The following is a 19,956-nucleotide window of genomic DNA, read 5'->3' as shown; positions in this document are numbered from 1 at the left end:
CCACTTGGGTCACACCAATGGCCGGCTTTGGCCCCAATGGGGTCACACTTATGGCTGGCTTTGGCCCCAATGACCCCCAAAAGGATCTCACCTATGGCCCCAATGAGCCACGCTTGGGTCACACCTATGGCCCCAATGAGCCCCTGCTTGGGTCACACCTATAGCCCCAATAAGCCCCACTTGGGTCACACCTATGGCCCCACTAGTGTCACAGCTATTGTGGTCAGTCGGCTCACATGTAGTACTCACCCGTCGACATAGACTCTGGGCACATCGGCGTGGTCGTGCTTCGCCACGTGCGCGTCGATGAGGAAGCGCCGATGCTCCTCGAACATGCACAACTTGCATCTGTAGCCGCGGTAGTGAGCGGAGTGGTGGAACTCGAAGAAGTCTTGCCGGCTGAAGCGGACGTCGCATATTGGGCACACTAGTTGGCCGGGGAACTGGAATTTTTGGGGGGGAATTAGTTGTTTTTTGATTGCATGTATGTATGCTAATTACTACGCATGCAACAGAAAGATGACATGAATAGGAAGGGAGTGAGTGTCAGTATGACGAGTGACAGGGAAAATGGAAGCGGAAGACATATAGCGCCGACCCCAAATAAAATTGGGACCAGGGCAGGAGGAAGAAAAAGAGTAAGTATGCTGATCACTACATAGTATAAATCGGAGTCGCGTTTTCTGTCCCTATATCCCTATGTATGCTTAAATCTTCAAAACTGCGACAACCGATTTTCATGCGGTTTTTTAAGACAGTGTTTCAAGAGGAAGGTATAAAACATGCATAATATAGTAGAGAAACACTAATAATTTTAAAATTACCGTATACTCTATGTACCATAGAGTTTGTTTTAACTCGCTAATAATCTCTAGGACCACTGGCTCGATTTGAAAATTATTTCTATGAATCGCCTATTCATCAGAGATTGACTTCTTTCTATAGGTACAGCGTGTACGTTACAAGGCATTTACACATGTAAATTGCTTCCGTAAAATTCCGTAGGTTATAAGAAGTTCTAAGAAATTATTGTAAGCGACTTATTAAGAGATTTACATTTAAAAAATACTTACATCAGTATGTTTATCAAAAATATGTTTATTAAGTTGTTTCTTGTCCGTGTATCCTAGGATACATTTTTCGCACTTATAAGGGCGACTCTTATACCTAGGGGCATCCCTTTCTTTTTCTCTAGCTTCAAGCATTTTCTCTTCAGTCAAACGTAGTACTGTGTATTTCTTCTCATTAGATTTTTTGTCTTCAGTTTCAGATGATTCTTTGGCGCCATCATTTGGGCCAATGTTGCTTTCTGTGTCTGTCTTAGCCTTTTTAGTGGATTGTCCGTCACAGGGACTTTCTGAGTCCTGTCTTACCCTTTTGGTGGTTAGTCCGTCAGTGGGACTTTCTGTATCTTGTTTAGCCGCATTTGTGCCAATATTGGCTTTGCTTTCTGAGCTCTTTCTTACCCTTTTTATGGTTTGTACGTCACAGGGACTTTGGGTATCATGTTTAGCCACATTTGAGCCAACGTTAGCTTTGCTTTCTGAGTCCTGTCTCACCCTTTTGGTAGTTTTTCCATCACTGGGATTTTCTGCATCTGGTTTGGCCACATTTGAACCAACGTTGGCTTTGCTTTCTGAGTAATGTCTTACCCTTTTGGTGAATTGTCCGTCAGAGGGACTTTGTGAATCTTGTTTAGTCACATTTGGGCCAATATTGGCTTTGCTTTCTGTGTCTTCTTTCGCCTTTTTGACAGTTTGTCGGTCAGCAGAACTACTTTCATACTTCCTCTTGTTTTTGTTCTTCGAATCATTATTGTTATTGTTGTTTATTTTGTCTTTTGTTTTAGTGTCTTCTTTCACAGATTTAGATTTGGGATTTTCGTCTATTATGACAATTCTTGTGTTGTTGTTATTAGCATCATCTTTGGTTAAATCAATTGAGTCCTCTGAATCGTAATTAAAGACTTTGTCGTAAGTTTTTTTAGTGTATGTACTCAAATTTGTTAAGGATATTATATCCCTTAGCTGAAAAAGAAGTTTTTTTGTAGGATACAATAATATCAATAATATGTACCTATCAACAACTTTTTCTAACTAATTAAATTTTAAGACAGTCATGATTTTATTTTGAACATTTAAACCATGCTTTTATATCGTTGCCGAGCAAATGCCATGAATTTCAGGCGCAGCTATTTTCGGAAAATAAGTATTATCAATCTATCAAGTATCTACTTCATTTTACAAAACATAATTTAATAAGATTGCCTCAATAACAGTTCATGCTCTACACTTTTCGCCATTGCACATTAAAAACACTTTAAAATAAAATATAATAAAAATTGAAATCAAATGCATTGCATTAACAATTAAAGCCATTTCAAAAATAAAATTTCAGCCTTAAACCTAACGCTAACGGTACCTACAATTTTCCTTGCAACAAAAACTTTACTTTTGCCATTCCATAATCAACTCTATTTCATACACATTACAATTCATTTTCAAACTACACAAATATATTTGGCCTATACCTTCTTATGGGCTATCTGAAAACTGATTTTTTCAGCGATAAACACTTGATTTTTGAAATGATATATTTTGGCAAACATCGCCCTGCATTCCCAACATACTTTGAGGTTATTCAATTTTATCTAAAATAATAATAATTAAAACATGAGAAAATTTTGAAAATCCTTACTTATATTGTAAACGAGCTGGTTTCAAGCAGTTTCACTCATGTCCGGTAGGAACTACTGCCCAAACCGGGGTAAAATATGTTGCTCGGGAATAGTGAAGCTACCCAATAGTTAAGGTATATTTCAAAACAGTTCAGTAGTAATTTAGGGTATATAAAACGAAAAAGTCTTTCCTGTTTTTTATATTAAGTATAGATAGTAGATGTGAAAGTAACTGTATGCGTCCAGTTTTCACTCTAAAATTAGATACTGAACCAATAGTCCGGTGCCTAATAATGAAACTAAAAATGCTTAACTCTTCCCGAGTAACATGGGCTATATTTTTTTTGCCTCATTCAGACAGAAGTTTCCACGAGATGCTGGTTAAACTGCAGAAAACTGCTGATTAAACGCAGAATCATAAGATAAGCAAATATTAATATGAGTTTACTCTCTAAAAATGTTGTATGATTATTACTTATTGGGATAGGCCTCATAGATTTTATTATTATAATGCATTTTTGAGTATATTAAATATTATTATCGGATCATGTTTTCGGCATTATGTAACACATTGTTTGTGTGTGTGTGTGTGTGCACATCGTGTATCTGTGTTATGTGTGCTATCCTAGGATGACCTACTGACCTATTTAATGTACCTGATACATATTATAGAGTCTTAAATAATGATATAACAGTACTATTAAAAGCCTTAAAATGCTAGGCGTTCGACTAAATAGCATTATAATATTTAATATATTTCTGGTAAATGAAGCTATGCACAGCAAAAAATTTTTTTTAAATGTATTTTTAAAAACATTATTGGTAGGTACAAGGTCAGAGGCCAATTAGCGATTAATACAGTTATTTATTAGGGAAGGTTCATATCTGACTGAAAGTGCGTCGAGCGTATCATAAATCACATCATCGGCTAAGTTTGAATGATTGAATGTTTGTTCGCATATTTGTCTGTTTTGGCGTAGCGCGACCGATAATACGCGACGTATTTTCCGTCAGAAACGAACCTTTCCTTAGACAGAAAACAATTGATAGTATGTCATTTTCGCAGTTCGATATTCAAAAAGGAAAATTAATGCCACTTACTTTTCCAAACCACTCTAGAAAGATAGATTTGTTGCGTATTTTGGTCACTGGAATCAATTTCCGATCGATGCTCAGGCATGTTGAGCATAACTGAGACATGATGGCTTGGTCAGAATATTACTTTAGGCAGACGAAAATATAGAAAAATTGGACATTTCAAGTCATAATCACGGATTTTAGAAAGATGAAAAATTGTTTTCTCATTACAAAAACAAACAAATAGGAGGTTCTTATTGCACCATAGACTAGTAATATGGTGGACATTTGACATCTGAGTGACGCGGGGATACAGTGTTGCTAGTAATAAAAATTTACTGGCATAGACATTACAGAAGTTAGTTAAGTACAGAGTGCCCATTGTATACTTGAAGTTACCTTCAAGCCCAGTGGTCGCTAAGTATATTCTTAGTCAACAATTATTGAAAATATAGAAAAAGATCGCCAAAAAATTGGGATAGAAGTTGATTAAACGAAATAATATGTAGTTTAATAACTTAACTTTGAAATAATGTTCACTTTATTCTTGGCAACAAATAAAATCAAACGTAATATGTATTTATTATATTTCCCCTCATCTTTTAATTGAGAAGGGCGTAGTAACTCCCTTACGATTCTGGTAAAACTGCGGGTTTCTTGAGAATACCCGGGCAACTGGGTCGAGGTCAGTTAGGCAGTAGCTCCTTGTAAAACACTGCATCCGATTAGACTGGAAGCCGACCCCTACATGGTTGAGAAAAGGCTAGGTAAAAATAAAACAACAGTAAAACCGTGTCGATTTTTTTTATTCGAACATAAATAATTAATTAGACTGGAAGCCGACCCCAACGTAGTTTGGGAAAAAGGCTCGGAGGATGAAATAATTACAATCACATTGCAAATTATTCATAAATAAACAGCATCAATATTGACTATTTATGCCTAGCACGAAATTCTTTGCGCCAAGTTGCGCAACAACACACAAAACCTTTGCGCAAAGTTGCACAACATCACACTTCTTTTGCGCAACAACGGAATACCTTTGCGCAAAGTTGCGCAACAGTACACAACCTTTGCGCAACAGTACACAACCTTTGCGCAAAGTAGCGCAACAATTTTTCCACATCCCCATTACTTCTTACGCCCCCCTCCTTTATGTACAAGCTTGATATGCGTGTACAAAGAAGCCGATTGTTTGAAGGTGTCGCCACAATCTGCACACATGTACGACCGTTGATCCGAATGAATTAATTTGTGCATCCGAAGCATTGCTAACGTCTGTGGAAAGAAAATAATTAAAATTTAAAAAATAAAATAAAATTAAATTAAAATAATTAGATTACCCGCCTACGGCCGATAAACGGTAACCTACTTTTTGTAAGGGACATGTACATACTTATCACATAAAGAGGAACAAATATACATACATACTTTCGCATTTTAACACTTTACAAGTCAAATTTTCTCTAAAAGCGAGCTTTTAATCTTAACCAAGTGTCACAGTCTCTTTTAAGTACTTTTCTATATCCTAGAATTTACGTAAAACAGTCTTATCTAGAGGTATTGAGTTGCCTGTATTGAGGAGTTCAGGTAGGCAGTCGCTCTTTGTGGCACACTGGTACTCAGCTGTATCTGGTTAGACTGGAAGCCGACCCCAACATAGTTGGGAAAAGGCTATGTGGATGGTGGATTTTATATAAGTTGATATACTTACATAGAATTTCTTGTTACATATATTACATGGATGATCTCTGGTCCGGCTCAAACCATGATGTATTTGTTTATGGCATTTTACGCGCCAATCTGATATGAAAAGCTGTGAAAACATAAATAAAATATCACCTAAGCAACTTTGTATGTATTTCTATACTAATTACGGACGAACGAAAGATAGCGGAGATGCCATAAAGAAGGTAGATCAGGCGCCTTCTTGTAGGTCAAGCAACGTACGGTAGGCGTGATCAGTTACTAGAACTAACGAGACGTTTGGGTTCCTTGTCAAATCAAAACCAATCTGTGAAATATTGGTGATTTTATATTTAAAGTAGCTTCCGCCCGCGTAGAGTTCGGTTATATCGCGTTCCAAGAGAATTCTTCTAGAGTCCGGGATAAAAACTATCCTGTTCTTTCGCAAGGTCAACTATATCTCTGTACCAAATTTTATTAAAATCAGTAAATTGATTTAGACGTGAAAGTGTAACAGACAGACAGACAGACAGAGTTACTTTCGCATTTATAATATTAGTAGAGATAATGGGCGGGTTCCATAGAAAGCGTGTAAAAGCGGAGCTAGTAACATTCCTCGTCCCCCTCGCACCCGCATGTTGTCGCGCTACTTTCTTAGGAGATTTTGCGTTATGACATCTCCGCTAGTCATTTTGTTCTCCATGTGAAGAACTTACCTTATTACATATTTCACACTTAAACTTAGATTTCCGTAAATGGTAGAAATTGTAATGATTTCTGCAGTACAGTTTGGACGCGAATTTTTTTTTGCATACTGGACAAGGGTACCTGAAAATCGATTGACTGGTTTCATTTTATGTCTTAGAAAAATTCACAAATCTGACCTATAATCTCTTTTTAACGACGTCAAAACTCATCAAATGATCCCTCCCGCTGTGGGTTAGCAGCGGTGAAGGAGTGTCAGACTCTTACTTTTTTTTTTTTTTTTTTTAATTTTTATTATATACTGCGATCTGTCTCCACAGTGGGACAATAAACAGTAGATTTGGAGGGTTGTAAAGGGTCATGTTCAAGGAAGCAGCCAGTGTCGCTTCCTACTCATTTCTATATCCTTAGGATATATCTTGGGGCATCTTTCTCTTTAGTCTCCGTCTACCAGATTTCTCCATTAACTTCTGCGCCAATATGTTTGGGTGACTGGCAATCCTATTTTTGTAGGTTTTGGTGTGTTTGCGTATTTCATCTTGAACTGTAGGCATTTTGAGGTCTCATGGGGCATTTGCTATTATCCGCAACATTTTGTTTTGGAACCGTTGTATTATTTCTATATTAGAGTGTGAAGCAGTACCCCACAGCTGGATACCATAGGACCATACAGGTTTGAGGATAGCCTTGTACAGTAAGAGCTTATTTTCTAGTGATAGCTGGGATTTTCTGCCAATGAGCCAGTAGAGTTTCCGCAGCTGAAGGCTAAGCTGCTTACGCTTGGTGAAAATATGTTTTTGCCAAGTGAGGCGTTTGTCAAGATGCAACCCTAGGTATCGGACATGGTCTGCTTGGGGGATATCTACATTGTTTAATCGAACAGGTGGGCAGGATTCTCTTCTCAAAGTAAATGTAACATTGACAGATTTATTTTCATTGGCCTTGATTCGCCACTCCTTTAGCCAAGTTGCTATGTCGTCTAGGGCAAGTTGGAGTTTTCTGGTTGCTATGTTTGGCTGACTATCAGACTCTTACTGACTAAAAAACCGTCGTGTTCCGTCGTAGGTCTTTTATGTACCAGCGCCGCGGTAACTCGCGCGAACAGTCCCACAGCCCGAACTATAAATTTCTCATTTTAACATCGTTGGCAGTCATTACGGGTAGTCAGAAGCCAGTAAGTCTGACAACCAGTCTTACCAAGGGGCATTGTGTTACTCGGGTAACTGGGTTGAGGAGGTCAGATAGGCAGTCGCTCCTAGTGGCACACTAGCACTCAGCTGCATTCGGTTAGACTGGAAGCCGACCCCAACATAGTTGGGAACAGGATTAGGGAGATGATAATGATACCGTTCGACCTAATATGGTGTATTCAAAAGGCTGATGAGATGATGATGATGAAATAATACAAAATAATACACTTACACATTCTCAGCGTGGTTAGTACTAGTTCTCAAATGGCTCCTATATATAAATATATTCTTATACTGCACTTTACATACACTGCAGTAAGCCAGTTTTTTAGCTAAATTCTCATTATGCTTGGCCATATGAGTTTCTAGACGTTTCTTAGTGTTAAAAGATCGGGTGCATATATCGCATATGAATTCTCTTTTGGCCGAATGGGTGCGGCTGAAAAAAATAAATATTGTATTTGGTTTCTTATGTAGTCTATTCTGTCTATACTAATTTTGTATTGAGATTTTGTATAAGACAGACATGTGTTGCTGGGGAGTTTGTTGCGCCACTTCTTCTTCCCAGCAAAAACACATAGGAAGTGGTGACTTTGGAGGCTGTCTCATGTGATTCTGACGTTCGAAGTGCTGATTTTCAGCCTACTTTGAATAAACGCTTCTTGTATTTTTTTATCTATACTAATATAATCAAGAGGAAAGATTTGATAGCATCTGATATAGATGCAACGAAACCGATTAAAAAAAAAATCACTATTGGGAAGCTGCACTATCCCCGGGTAACATAGACTTTATTTTATCCCGGTACGAGCAGTACTTTGTTTGTGAAAGCTAGTATAATAATAAAGACTTACGCCTTATGTCTTCTCAATGTGTCTTTGCCTTTGAATTTCTCTCCACACTCGTTACAATATAGCGTGTGCACAGATTGTACATGTTCTTCAAGCTCTTTTGCATTCCTATAAATAGATATTACTTTGTTAGTATTAAAAAATTCCGAGTCAAGAGTCGAGTTCTTCCGTGTTTCGGAAGGCACGATAAATTATGGGGTCATTTGAGCATCTATTAAAGTAGTGGGTCTTTTGAACAACTTTGGCGGCCGTTACGGATAGTCAAAGCCAGAAAGTCTGACATCCAGTCTTAGCAAAGAGGTATCAGAGTAATTCAAGGTAAATGGGTTGAAAAGGTCAGATAGGCAGTCGCTCCATGTACCACACTGGTACTCAGCTGCATTCAGTTAGACTTGACGCCGACCCCAACACAGTTGGGAAAAAGCTTGATGATGAGTAAGAGATGTGAAGCATTCACCTAAGGCCTAAGGTTTTTAGTCAGTAAGAGTCTGACACTCCCTCACCGCTGTTAACCCACAGCGGGCGGGATCATTTGATGATTTTTGACGACGTTAAAAAAAAAGGCCTACTCAAACGGAGTATAGACTTACGTGTTCTATCTTTAGGCATTTGTTTTTTACCCGACTGCGCAAAGGAGGGTTATGTGTTGTACTCACCTGACAACAACACTACACTGATGACAATGTATCCTATCCACGGTATCATCAGCATGTTTGACTCTACAGTGGCTAACAGCGGCACTAAGTTCATGTACCACATGAGTACATATAAGACAGCTGTAGCGCACATAGTGAGAGTCATAGTGCTTGGTTAGTGACAGCTCCCTACATGCTGTCACTTCCACCAAGGCGTACCAAGTGCAGTGTTGTGCAAGTAAGTGGGTTGAGTAGGTCAGATAGGCAGTCGCTCCTTGTGGCACACTGGTACTCAGCTACATCCGGTTAGACTGGAAGCCGACCCCAACATAGTTGGGAAAGGGCTCGGGAGATGATGAGTCGAAGCATTCACTATAGAGTGTCTACTCTATTAGTTTTTAGTTTATTATTATTAAATGGAGTATAGACTTAAGTGTTCTATCTTTAGGCATTTGTTTTTACTCTACTGCTGTAAAGGAAGGTTATGTGTTATACAACTTACCTGACGACAACACTACACTGATGACAGTGTATCCTATCCACGGTATCATCAGCATGTTTCACTCTACAATGACTGACAGCGGCACTAAGCTCATGTACCACATGAGTACATATAAGACAGCTGTAGCGCACATAGTGAGAGTCATAGTGCTTGGTTAGTGACAGCTTGGAAGGGAAACGGATGTTACAGACTTTGCATATGTTGTTTCCTATGCTCTGGAATAAATAGAAGAATTATCAGCCTTGCTTATTCAGTACTAGCTTCATAGAGCAGCGTAGAGTTCGGTTACATCGCGTTTCCAAGAGAACTCTTCAAAAGTCCGGGATAAAAACTATCCTGTTCTTTCTCCTCCTCATTTATGATATTATAGTAAGGATATCTTGGATACCAATAACTGTGTTTCGGAGGGCATGTTGAACTGTCAATGAACATCTTTGGCAGTCGTTACGGGTAGTCAGAAGTCTGATAACCAGTCTTATCTAGGTATATTGGATTGCCCGAGTAACTGGATTGAGGAGGTCAGATAGGCAGTCGCTCCTTGTAAAGCACTGGTACTCAGCTGCATCCGGTTAGAGTAGAAGCCGACCCCCACAAAGTTAGGGATAGGCTAGGAGTATGATAACCTTGTTTTTATGAACTTACTGGATCATGTTTTTTCTTCACATGTAAATTATAAGTTTCCTCTCTCATAAAACCGAGAACACAAGAATCACATTTAAAAGGTAATTTCATATAGTTATGATGATTTCGCTTTTCTTCTCTTAGTTTTATCATCTCTTCTTCACTTAAAACTACTTTTACAAACTTGTTTTCACTCTCATTCTCTTTGATATGAGTTTTGTGTAAAACCTTTTTAGATTTCACTCGTCTTTTTTTATTTATTTCAGTGTTAACAAACTCCTTGGTGGGTTTTGTGTCTATTGTCTCTACGTAAACATTTTGAGGTTCATTTAAAGAATTATCGATGGGTAGATTGTCTATTATTTTTTCTGGTTTTATACTTTTGTTTATATTGGTATTAATTTCTTCAATGTAAATATTTTCAATGATATCTTTATCTTTAAAGTCTGACTTTTGTACACTGTCATCAGCGTCTGAATACTCTATATTGTCATCATTTTCATCTATTAATTCTTGTTTTATCAAATCTGTCTCAGCTTTTGGTATGTTTTCACATCTGGTTAGTGGGTCTGTGTCAAAATTGTATTCATAATCACAAGAAAGTGTTTGATAAGTCAAAGTTGATAGTGATTTTATGTTTGTGTTCTGAAAAATAAATGAATATTATTGATTTAATGTCAATAACATCAACAATTTAAAGTTGTAAAGAATTTATTTCTTATATGTCCTTTTCCCGTATTTATATTATATTTATAATTCAAGAATGGCTAACATGTTAAAGCACAAAATTTGGGAGAAGTTAGATGAGACCCTGGAGAATGACTTAGGATAGTTTTTGTCAGCATCCGGCTGCGGGACGCGGGTGAAACCGCATGCCGAAGCAAGTTAAAAATAATTTCTGGGATTATATACCTGTGTATTCTGTGATAATATGTTTTGTGCTGTTTGAGTTCTTTTCTTAAATATGTGGAACTTGTGTAGAATACTCCAACATTCCCAACAGACTGCATTTGTAGACATTTTTAACTGCAATAATATATAATTTTTATTAACGCATGCACGTTTAATTTTGATAAATAAATAAAAAATAATATAATTTTATTCTCTTACCTCAAGGAAATTAAAAGTATGTAGTTGCTCTTTTATTTCCTGTAAAGGAATTAAACGGCGGTCCGTACTTAGGCATGTCGAACATATATCATTCATTTTTGTTTATTTACAGAAATAAACTCAATTTTTGGGCAAAACAAACGACACAGAACATCTGACATTGAATGAAACGACCACGAAACGACAAATGCTTTTTTTTTTTTAATTTTTGACAGAGACGTCAAAACCTAATTGGTTTGATACAATGTATTTTAGACTCCAGTAAGAAAAAAACCGTAACTTTTCGAAAAATATCAGTGCTGTTATGGAGAATATGAGTGTCCTGTCTATACATGTATAAGTATGTGTAAAGAACATGTCAATTTGACGGGAACGGAAACAAATCAGCTGACTTTATAAACAATACAAGCGAAGATTTATATTTCATACATTAAAACATAAAAATGACTGAAACTAACTTAAAACAGTGCAGAATTTGTCTGGCTACCGATGATAAAGTACCTGTAAGCGACGCATCATGTTATATTGAATTTTTCAGTCAAGTTCTTCCATTGAAAGTAAGTCGATCTTTGTAACTTGTTTTTTTTAATAATACTAGCCGTTTTCCTGCGGTTTTACTCGCGTACCGTGGGACCTACTGCCCGTACCGGCATAAAATATAGCGGTCAGTGAGTCGTCTTAGCCTCTATGTTACTCGGGAAGGGTGTAGCTTTACATCATCCTCTGAGCCTTTTTCCCAACTATGTTGGGGTCGGCTTCCAGTCTAACCGGATGTAGCTGAGTACCAGTGCTTTACAAGGAGCGACTGCCCTATCTGACCCCCTTAACCCAGTTACCCGGGCAACCCAATACTCTTGGTTAGACTGGTGTCTGACTTACTGGCTTCTGACTAGCTTTACAACAGTGAAAGAATTTTTCATATCCGTTCAGTAGTTTTTTTACTAGCGTGACCAACTGTAATCCATAAAAAACTTATTTCAGAATATAAATGGAAAATTCCTGCTCTGCATTTGGTGCAAGTCTGCTTTGAAAAAAGCATTAACTGTTGTGACTATGTTACTGGAATCAGAAAAAAATATGCACGATAAGGTAATATTAATTTATTAATAATTAGCACATCAACAGTAGGTATTACGAATGTGAAATGTAGTAAAAAACAACATCTGCCTAGCCTTTTCCCAACTATGTTGTGATTGACTTCTCGTCTAACTGGATGCAGCTAAATACCAGTGTTTTACAAGGAGCCACTGCCTGTCTGACCTCAACCAAGTTACCCGGGCAACCATATTCCCCAAGGTATGACTTCTGACTAACCGCAACAACGTTTTTGGGTGTTGATTTTTAGCCTACTGTGTGTCAATGACTTTTAACTTTCTTTAATTCATTTTCAGAACTCAACAGCAGTTTCAAGCAAGCTCAAAAGTCTATACAATTTCAATATTGTTCAGAATCCTCATATTGATATACCTCCATTTAATATAGAAGAGAAAAATATAACTGAAGAAATAGATCATACTACTCTACCAGAAATTGAAAATGAAATAAAGAACGAAGACTTAATTAATAGTAAGTGTATATTTTATTTACTTATAAATATTAAATTTAATTTGGTATTGTCATATTAGGCGTAAATAAGGTGAAAGATTATAATTAAATCATTTTCTGGACCAGTGGTTCCCAAAGTTGCCAGGGCTATGACCCATTTAATGTCAGTTAGGAAATTTAAACTAGTAGAATAGTTTTCCTCTAGGAAATTAAACCATTACCAATATGAATACAGGAGTTCTCATATAATAAAGTTATAGTATTTTTTTTTATTACATGAAACAATTATATAGAAAAAGGTTATTTCAATGGGAAGGACGAAATTGTGTCCTGTTTTACGCCATGACAGATTTACATCAATTATAATAATTATATTTTTAACAATAAATTAAATTACAGCAGAAGAAACTTTAACAAGAGGAGAAAGAAAGAACAGAAAAGAATTTGAATTCAACAAGTTGAATTTCGAAGTTGAATATTTGACTTTAGAACAGCAAATGAAAGAGATTGAATTGAAAAAGTTGAAATACAAAGAGTTTGAGTTTCAATGTGATTTATGTGGTATCGGGTTTTTGACTAGCGATGTACTTCATGAACATAGAATAAGACATACTGAGGTAGGTAAATATTTTTTACTAGCTTCCGTTAATAGTTTCACTTGTGTCCAGTGGGCCCTACTCCGCGCAGCTGTATAAGAAGTGGCGTTTTATGTGTATCCCAGGCTCTAGTTAGACTATCTACGCTACGTCATTAATGCAGGTATGGGCCACATGCGCTCGGAATTTAGTGGCAAGCCACTGATGTGTTTTGCGGGAACTCTATCTACCATTAAAAATCATAGTTCTCGTCAAATATCTACAGGACAAATATGACAAGGATATGGATTAGGTACTTTTTTCACAGATGCATACTTTGGCAACTTTTAGTCCATGTGCACTAATGTGCCGAAATTAGTTCTCTCTCCACGCGAGTGAACCACGTGGTCTTCCGTGAAACAGCTACTTGATACCTATATAATAACAATTTACACGGGATGCGGGTGAAACGCTAGCAGAATCTAATTCTTAATATGTATTTTTAAATATTTTTCTATGCAAATAAAATAAAACCATACTTAATTGATACCTTTCAGGTAGCCGGTCCAAACAAATGCACTATATGTTCTCTACACTTCAAATCTCAAGACGTCCTCTCTCAACATATGTTAGCTCATAAACGGCGGTTTAAATGTATGCTCTGTAACCATGTGTTCAAAAGATGGTCTCACTGTACCAGCCATAGGTACAAGTGTGGTGGTACTATACAGCCTGTGGCTTGTGAAGTGTGTGGCAAAATATTTAGGTAAGGAAAAAAAATATTTTATATCAATATTTTGCACTAACCGCATATTTTATAGCAATACTTGCTTCTGCCAGCAGTTTCACCGGCGTCCCGTGGGAACTACTGTCTGTACCGGGGTAAAATTATAGCCTATGTTACTCGGGAAGAGTGTAGCTGTAGTGTAGCCAATAGTGAAAAACTTTTTCAAATCGGTTTAGTAGTTTCGGGGCCTTTAGGTTACAATCAATAAAAACAACGTTTCCTCTTTATTGTAATACCAGCATCCGCCCGCGGCTTCGCCCGCGTAGAGTTCGGTTACATCGCGTTTCCAAGAGAATTCTTGAAAAGTCCGGGATATATAAAAATAAAAACTATCCTATGTTCTTTCTCAAGGTCAACTCTATCTCTGTACCAAATGTTATTAAAATCAGTTCAGTGGTTTAGACGTGAAAGCGTAACAGACAGACAGACAGTTACTTTCGCATTTATAATATTAGTAGGGATAGATTTTACATAGAATTATAATAACAAAAGTGTTTCGGATGGCAAATGAAATTTCCAAGTCAAGTTTCCCAAAATAGATTTTTTTTTTTCAAATCTGATCAAGAGGTGAGCCTTATTCTCCTATATTATAATAGTAGATGTGTGTACCTATATCTGTATGTGTATGTATGTTTCAGCAACGAGCATTCCTTGAAAATCCACATGAAAGTACATAAGGCTGAAAGGAAATATTGCTGTGATCAGTGTGATAGAAAGTTTGCTACCAAGCAGAGATTGACTGTTCATTTGAGGTAATTTAAAGTTTTTTAAGTTTATTATTTACTAACTTTTCCCGAGGAACAAACAAGTTAAAATAATTTTAATCTATACGAAGCAACACCATTAATTTTTTTTATCAAAACATGAGCTCTTTGAATTTTTTTTGAAAGAACTTCCTTAAACGTGAACCCTTTTCACATCTAGATTTAAATGGGGTAGTGTTGCAAAAAAACCGTTTTTTTTCTAGTGTGAAAAAAAACCTTGAAAAAAAAACCAGATAAAAAACTGTTTTTTTTCTGGGCCTTGTTTTTTTCAAGAGTATAATAACTCTAAAATTGTTAGGGCATTTACCGTTAAAGATTAATACTTAAGGTAACATAATAGAGTCTTAGGTTTATTCTTGAATCTACTGTACTTTTCTGATAAAACAGAACCAAATTTCATGAAAATATTGGCAACATTCATTGATATTAACTCAACGTAAGGGAAATTTTGAAAATTGAACTAAAAAGTAGTCTAGAAAAAAAACCAAATTTAGAAAAAAAACAACGATGCAAAGTTTTTTTTCAATAAAGTGAAAAAAAACAAATCGTTTTTTTTCAATAAAGTGAAAAAAAACAAATCGTTTTTTTTTCATTTTACATCACTAAATGGGGGTTAACTCAAAAATCTAGTCTAGTTTTTCGAGTTAAACAAACCATGCAAAAACACTTTTAACGAATACCCATCGGCTAACGAAACAGATTTAAGAATGTTCTAGCTGTGTACAAAAAGCATTTTTCTATACAGACACTTCTACCACGCACTCGGATGGAGGAATGAGATTTTCATATTTTCTAAAAAAAGACTTTTTTGTGTTAATGCTCTTTAGATGTAGGTGTGCGATATTTAGGAATAAATCTACACACACGGCAGAACATGCCAAGTAACATCATTAAAAAGTAACTATTTTTAACTGAGGTATGTGTATAACTTGATACTTATTCAGATCTCACTTCTTTTATAGGCGACACATTCCCATATTATTGAACTTGGCAGTCTTTCACATTTTTGTTTTGGGTGGGATTCTTTTTTACAGATCTCATTCCGGTGTGTTGCCCTTCTCCTGCGCACAGTGCGCGCGCAGGTTCGCCACTAAGTGTAACTTACGTGCGCATGCGTCAGTGCATGAGATGTGCAGGCTGCACTACTGTGTAGAGTGTCACACGCACTATAAGACGAATAAGAGCTTGAAGCGGCATTTTAGAGTGTTTTTAGTCTTTAAAAATTATTGACAGAAATTACAGCTCAACATGAACCCTTTTTAGTCATGAACCCTTGAACCCTTTTCAATCATGTCATGAACCCTTTTCAGTCATAACATGAACCCTTTTTAGCCATGACATGAACCCTTCTTTGTCATGACATGAACCCTTCTTAGTCAAAACATGAACCCTTTTTAGTCATGACATGAACCCTTTTGTCTTGACATGAACCCTTTTGTCTTGATATGAACCCTTTTGTCTTGACATGAACCCTTTTGTCTTGATATGAACCCTTTTGTCTTGACATGAACCCTTATCAGTCATGAACCCTTTTTTGCCAATATTAGTATTTATTCTTGTCTGCAGGTCACATTCCGGTGTGTTGCCCTTCTCGTGCGCACAGTGCGCGCGCAGGTTCGCCACTAAGTGTAACTTACGTGCGCATGCGTCAGTGCATGAGATGTGCGGGCAGCACTACTGTGTAGTGTGTCACACGCACTATAAGACGAATAAGAGCTTGAAGAGGCATTTTAAAGAATCTTTTTAGACATGAAACATTTTAGACAGAAATTACAGCTCAAGATGAACCACCCATCTTAAAAGTCATGAAAAGTTTTTACATGAAAACATGAACCCTTAGTAGTCATGAACCTTACTTAGTCATGAACCCTTATTAGTCATGAACCTTTGAACCCCTTTTAGTCATGAACCCTTTTTAGTCATGAACCCTATTTATTCATGAACCCTTTTTAGTCCTGAGCCCTTCTATGCATGAACCCTTTTCAGCCATGAACCCTTTTTAGTCATGAACCCTTTTTCTGTCATGAACCCTTTTCAGTCATGAACCCTTATTAGTCATGAACCCAACTTAGTCATGAACCCTATTTAGTCATGAACCCTTTCTATTCATGAACCCTTTTCAATCATGAGCCCTTTTCATTCAAGGACACTTTTTGCCAATATTTTGTACAGATATTTAGCTACATATTTATATTCTTGTCTGCAGGTACCATTCCGGTGTGTTGCCCTTCTCGTGCGCACAGTGCGCGCGCAGTTTCGCCACTAAGTGTAACTTACGTGCGCATGCGTCAGTGCATGAGATGTGCACGCAGCACTACTGTGTAGAGTGTCACACGCACTATAGCACTGCTAACAGCTTGAAGCGACATTTCAAAGTATTTTTAGTCATGAAAATATTTAGACAGAAATTACAGCTCAACATGAACCTTAAAAAGCCATGAAAAGTTTTTACATGAAAACATGAACCCTTTTTAGTCATAACATGAACCCTACTTAGCCATGAACCCTTGAACCTTTTTTAGTCATGAACCCTTGAACCATTTTAGTCATAACATGAACCCTTTTTAGTCATGAACCCTTGAACCCTTAATAGTCATGAACCCTTGAACCCTTTTTAGCCATGAACCTCTGAACCCTTTTTAGTCATGAACCCTTGAACCCTTTTTAGCCATGAACCCTTATTAGTCATGAACCCTTGAACCCTTATAAGTCATGAACCCTTGAACCCTTCTTAGTCATGACATGAACCCTTTGTTAGTCATGAACCCTTTTTTGTTAATTTTTTGTACAGATATTTAGCTACATATCTATATTCTTGTCTGCAGGTCTCATACCGGTGTGTTGCCCTTCTCGTGCGCACAGTGCGCGCGCAGGTTCGCCACTAAGTGTAACTTACGTGCGCATGCGTCAGTGCATGAGATGTGCAGGCAGCACTACTGTGTCGAGTGTCACACGCACTATAAGACGAATAAGAGCTTGAAGCGACATTTTAGGGAGTCGGTTAGACATGCTTTGGGAAATGATTTGTAAGTATCATCGTCTTCCTGCCCTGTTCCCAAGTCATTTGGGGTCGGCGCAACATCTCTTTTTCTTCCATTCCTCACTGTCAGCCGTCATACTTACATCCACTCCCTTCTGCTTCATGTCCTCTTTCAGGCAATCAATCCATCTTTGCCTCTCCATCCTTCCACATTCATACTTAGCACACTCTTTGTAGCATGCGTTTCATACCGTCTCATCACATGCCCATACCACGACAAACGCTGACATCTCATTTTTTCTGACACTGGTGCAACTTTCAGGCTTGCTTTGATATACTCATTCCTCACTTTGTCCATTTTGGTAACCCCATACATCCATTTCAACATTCTCATCTCTGCTACATGCACTCTTTTCTCATCCTCCTTTAGAGAGAGATTTAATATATTGGCAAATTTTCAGGTATTCATGTAAGCAGTGCACTAAAAAGTTTTCAAATGAGACGTCTTTGAGAAATCACGTAAATACAAGACATGGGACTGAGTACCGCTGTACCCATTGTGACAAGGTTGGTATCTATAGATACGCCTTTTGACTAGCCACTTAAATAAAGGACTTCATCTTCCGAGCCTTTTCTCAACTACGTTGGCGTCGGCTTCCAGTCTAACCGCATGCAGCTGAGAACCAGTGTGCCACAAGGAGTGACTGCCTATCTGACCTCCTGAACTACGTCATTGATGTCCAAGATATACTTAGAAAGTACATACAAACTTAGAAAACGTAGGTAGTACTTGCCTGACCTGGAATCGAACCTATATACTCATACTTGAGAGGTTGGTTCTTTACTCACTTGGCCACCACTTTTAATTTATGATATCTATAATTTCTCATGTAAGGATACCTATCAGTCAACTGCGCAGGACATTATAGTGCACGCACATTTGCTTGGACACAGGTGCACTCACTATTTATTCACTCCTATACTTAGCGCGATTTCTAAACTTTGTTCTAAACTTACTTTTCTCTTTGTTTCAGACATTTTCCAACAATTCGAACTTAAATAAACATATAAAGTGTATTCATTCACAATAATTGTTGTTAAATAAATACCTTTACCAAATCCAAATACTTTTATTTCCAAGCTACATTGACCCATAGATCTTAAAGACTACATACATATCTAGTATTCATCATCATCCTGAGTACCAGTGCTTTACAAGGAGCGACTGCCCTATCTGACCTCCTCAACCCAGTTACCCGGGCAACACCTTGGTTAGACTGGTGTCAGACTTACCTAGTACTATTAACAAATGAATTAAAAAAACATTCAATAGGTAAAGTTTTTATCGTCATCATCTCCCGAGCCTTTACCGCCTTTGTGGACTTAAGGGTCGGCTTCCAGTCTAACCGCATGCAGTTGAGTACCAAAGTTTTACAAGGAACGAAATGTCTTGGCTCTTATCATTTTTAAGGATTTGCGATTTTCTGGGAATATACAATAAGGGTCAATAAATAATTATTTTGTTTCTATTTTAATTACTTATTACGTAATCACTATTCTTATAACATGATAATGAAACATAAAAAAATTGCCTGCCATTTTTTCCCGCCAATATTCACGTCATGCATCCATTGTCTTTGCTTCACCGTGGAAAATTGTCTACAAAAGAGGACGCAAGGTTCACACACACATACACAGTGTAACGCACACAGAGACGTGACGTCACGCGACAAGCCCCTGCGCACACCTCCGACTGTTTTGTTTTGAAGCCGCTTTAGTGCTTTAACATTTTTAAATAACTTTATCTATACTAATATAATAAAGAGGAATCATTTCTAAGACTCTGAAATAACTGAACTGATTAGAAAAATTATTTCACTGTTGAAAAGCTACACTCTTCTCGAGTAACATAGGCTATATTTTATCCCGGTACGGGCAGTAGTTCCCACGGGACGCGGTTGAAACCGTGGGATAGCGGCTGGTGGGTATTTGAGTATTTGATATTATAAAGCGCTGGAGGATAGCTAATTTGTATCAATAATAGGCATTTACTATTAGTTTTAGGAGGAAAAACTTTGAATTCACACATTTATGGTTGAAGTTCCGACTGTAACGGGGAAAATAATAAAATGGTGTTTTACCTAATCAGATATAAGGCGTGATCTTATTTAGCGCTATAAATTATAGATTTCAAAGTATTTTTGACGTCATTGTTTAACTTCGAAACTACTCTCAATTTTAAAAAATCTCT

At 37.3% G+C, this 19,956-nt stretch overlaps 2 protein-coding genes, 1 long non-coding RNA gene and 1 other non-coding gene across 5 annotated transcripts; 2 read left to right on the top strand and 2 right to left on the bottom strand.

Annotated features, from left to right (window-relative positions):
* Positions 1–196: 196 nt before the first annotated feature.
* Positions 197–4,055, bottom strand: LOC110383362 (putative uncharacterized protein DDB_G0274405). 2 transcript variants are annotated; one of them, XM_049839795.2, is made up of 4 exons: positions 3,779–4,055; positions 2,531–2,650; positions 1,074–2,027; positions 201–443 (listed from the first exon to the last, which is right to left on the bottom strand). In XM_049839795.2, the coding sequence occupies exons 1-4, from the start codon at positions 3,875–3,877 to the stop codon at positions 246–248; spliced, it is 1,371 nt and encodes a 456-aa protein (XP_049695752.2). In that variant the 5' UTR covers positions 3,878–4,055; the 3' UTR covers positions 201–245. The 2 variants fall into 2 exon arrangements, with proteins under 2 accessions (XP_049695753.2, XP_049695752.2); XM_049839796.2 differs by lacking the exon at positions 2,531–2,650 and having other exon boundaries at positions 197–443; positions 3,779–4,045.
* Positions 4,056–4,601: 546 nt separating this feature from the next.
* On the bottom strand, positions 4,602–11,207 carry LOC110383360 (zinc finger protein 557-like). The gene is made up of 9 exons (XM_064043228.1): positions 11,055–11,207; positions 10,857–10,970; positions 9,966–10,589; positions 9,324–9,538; positions 8,190–8,294; positions 7,568–7,774; positions 6,157–6,268; positions 5,469–5,570; positions 4,602–5,032 (listed from the first exon to the last, which is right to left on the bottom strand). Exons 1-9 carry the CDS (start codon positions 11,148–11,150, stop codon positions 4,886–4,888), a joined length of 1,722 nt encoding a protein of 573 aa, XP_063899298.1. The 5' UTR covers positions 11,151–11,207; the 3' UTR covers positions 4,602–4,885.
* A 229-nt stretch (positions 11,208–11,436) lies between these two features.
* LOC135119204 (uncharacterized) lies at positions 11,437–12,614 on the top strand. Its single transcript, XR_010278045.1, has 3 exons — positions 11,437–11,611; positions 12,036–12,143; positions 12,446–12,614. It is a non-coding gene; the product is annotated as an uncharacterized LOC135119204 (long non-coding RNA).
* A 2,557-nt stretch (positions 12,615–15,171) lies between these two features.
* Positions 15,172–18,825, top strand: LOC110383363 (uncharacterized). The gene is made up of 3 exons (XR_010278044.1): positions 15,172–17,751; positions 18,167–18,272; positions 18,740–18,825. It is a non-coding gene; the product is annotated as an uncharacterized LOC110383363 (transcript).
* The last annotated feature ends 1,131 nt before the right edge of the window (positions 18,826–19,956 follow it).

Source organism: Helicoverpa armigera, chromosome 31, assembly GCF_030705265.1.
Source record: "Helicoverpa armigera isolate CAAS_96S chromosome 31, ASM3070526v1, whole genome shotgun sequence".
In the NCBI taxonomy this organism is placed as follows: domain Eukaryota; kingdom Metazoa; phylum Arthropoda; class Insecta; order Lepidoptera; family Noctuidae; genus Helicoverpa; species Helicoverpa armigera.
This window is presented reverse-complemented; position numbering and strand designations above follow the sequence as displayed.

Bases quoted from the DNA above. Each gene is read 5' to 3' on its own strand.
- LOC110383360 (XM_064043228.1), bottom strand. From the start codon at position 11,150: ATGAATGATATATGTTCGACATGCCTAAGTACGGACCGCCGTTTAATT. The intron at 10,590-10,856 runs GTATATAATCCC...TTTATTTTTCAG, and splicing joins TATTATCACAGAATACACAG to AACACAAACATAAAATCACT. The intron at 8,295-9,323 runs GTAAGTTGTATA...ATCTATTTATAG, and splicing joins CAGTGTAGTGTTGTCGTCAG to GAATGCAAAAGAGCTTGAAG.
- LOC110383362 (XM_049839795.2), bottom strand. From the start codon at position 3,877: ATGTCTCAGTTATGCTCAACATGCCTGAGCATCGATCGGAAATTGATT. The intron at 2,651-3,778 runs GTAAGTGGCATT...TTATTATTTTAG, and splicing joins TTCTAGAGTGGTTTGGAAAA to ATAAAATTGAATAACCTCAA. The intron at 444-1,073 runs GTAAGTATTTTT...CAAAAATTCCAG, and splicing joins TTTTTGATAAACATACTGAT to TTCCCCGGCCAACTAGTGTG.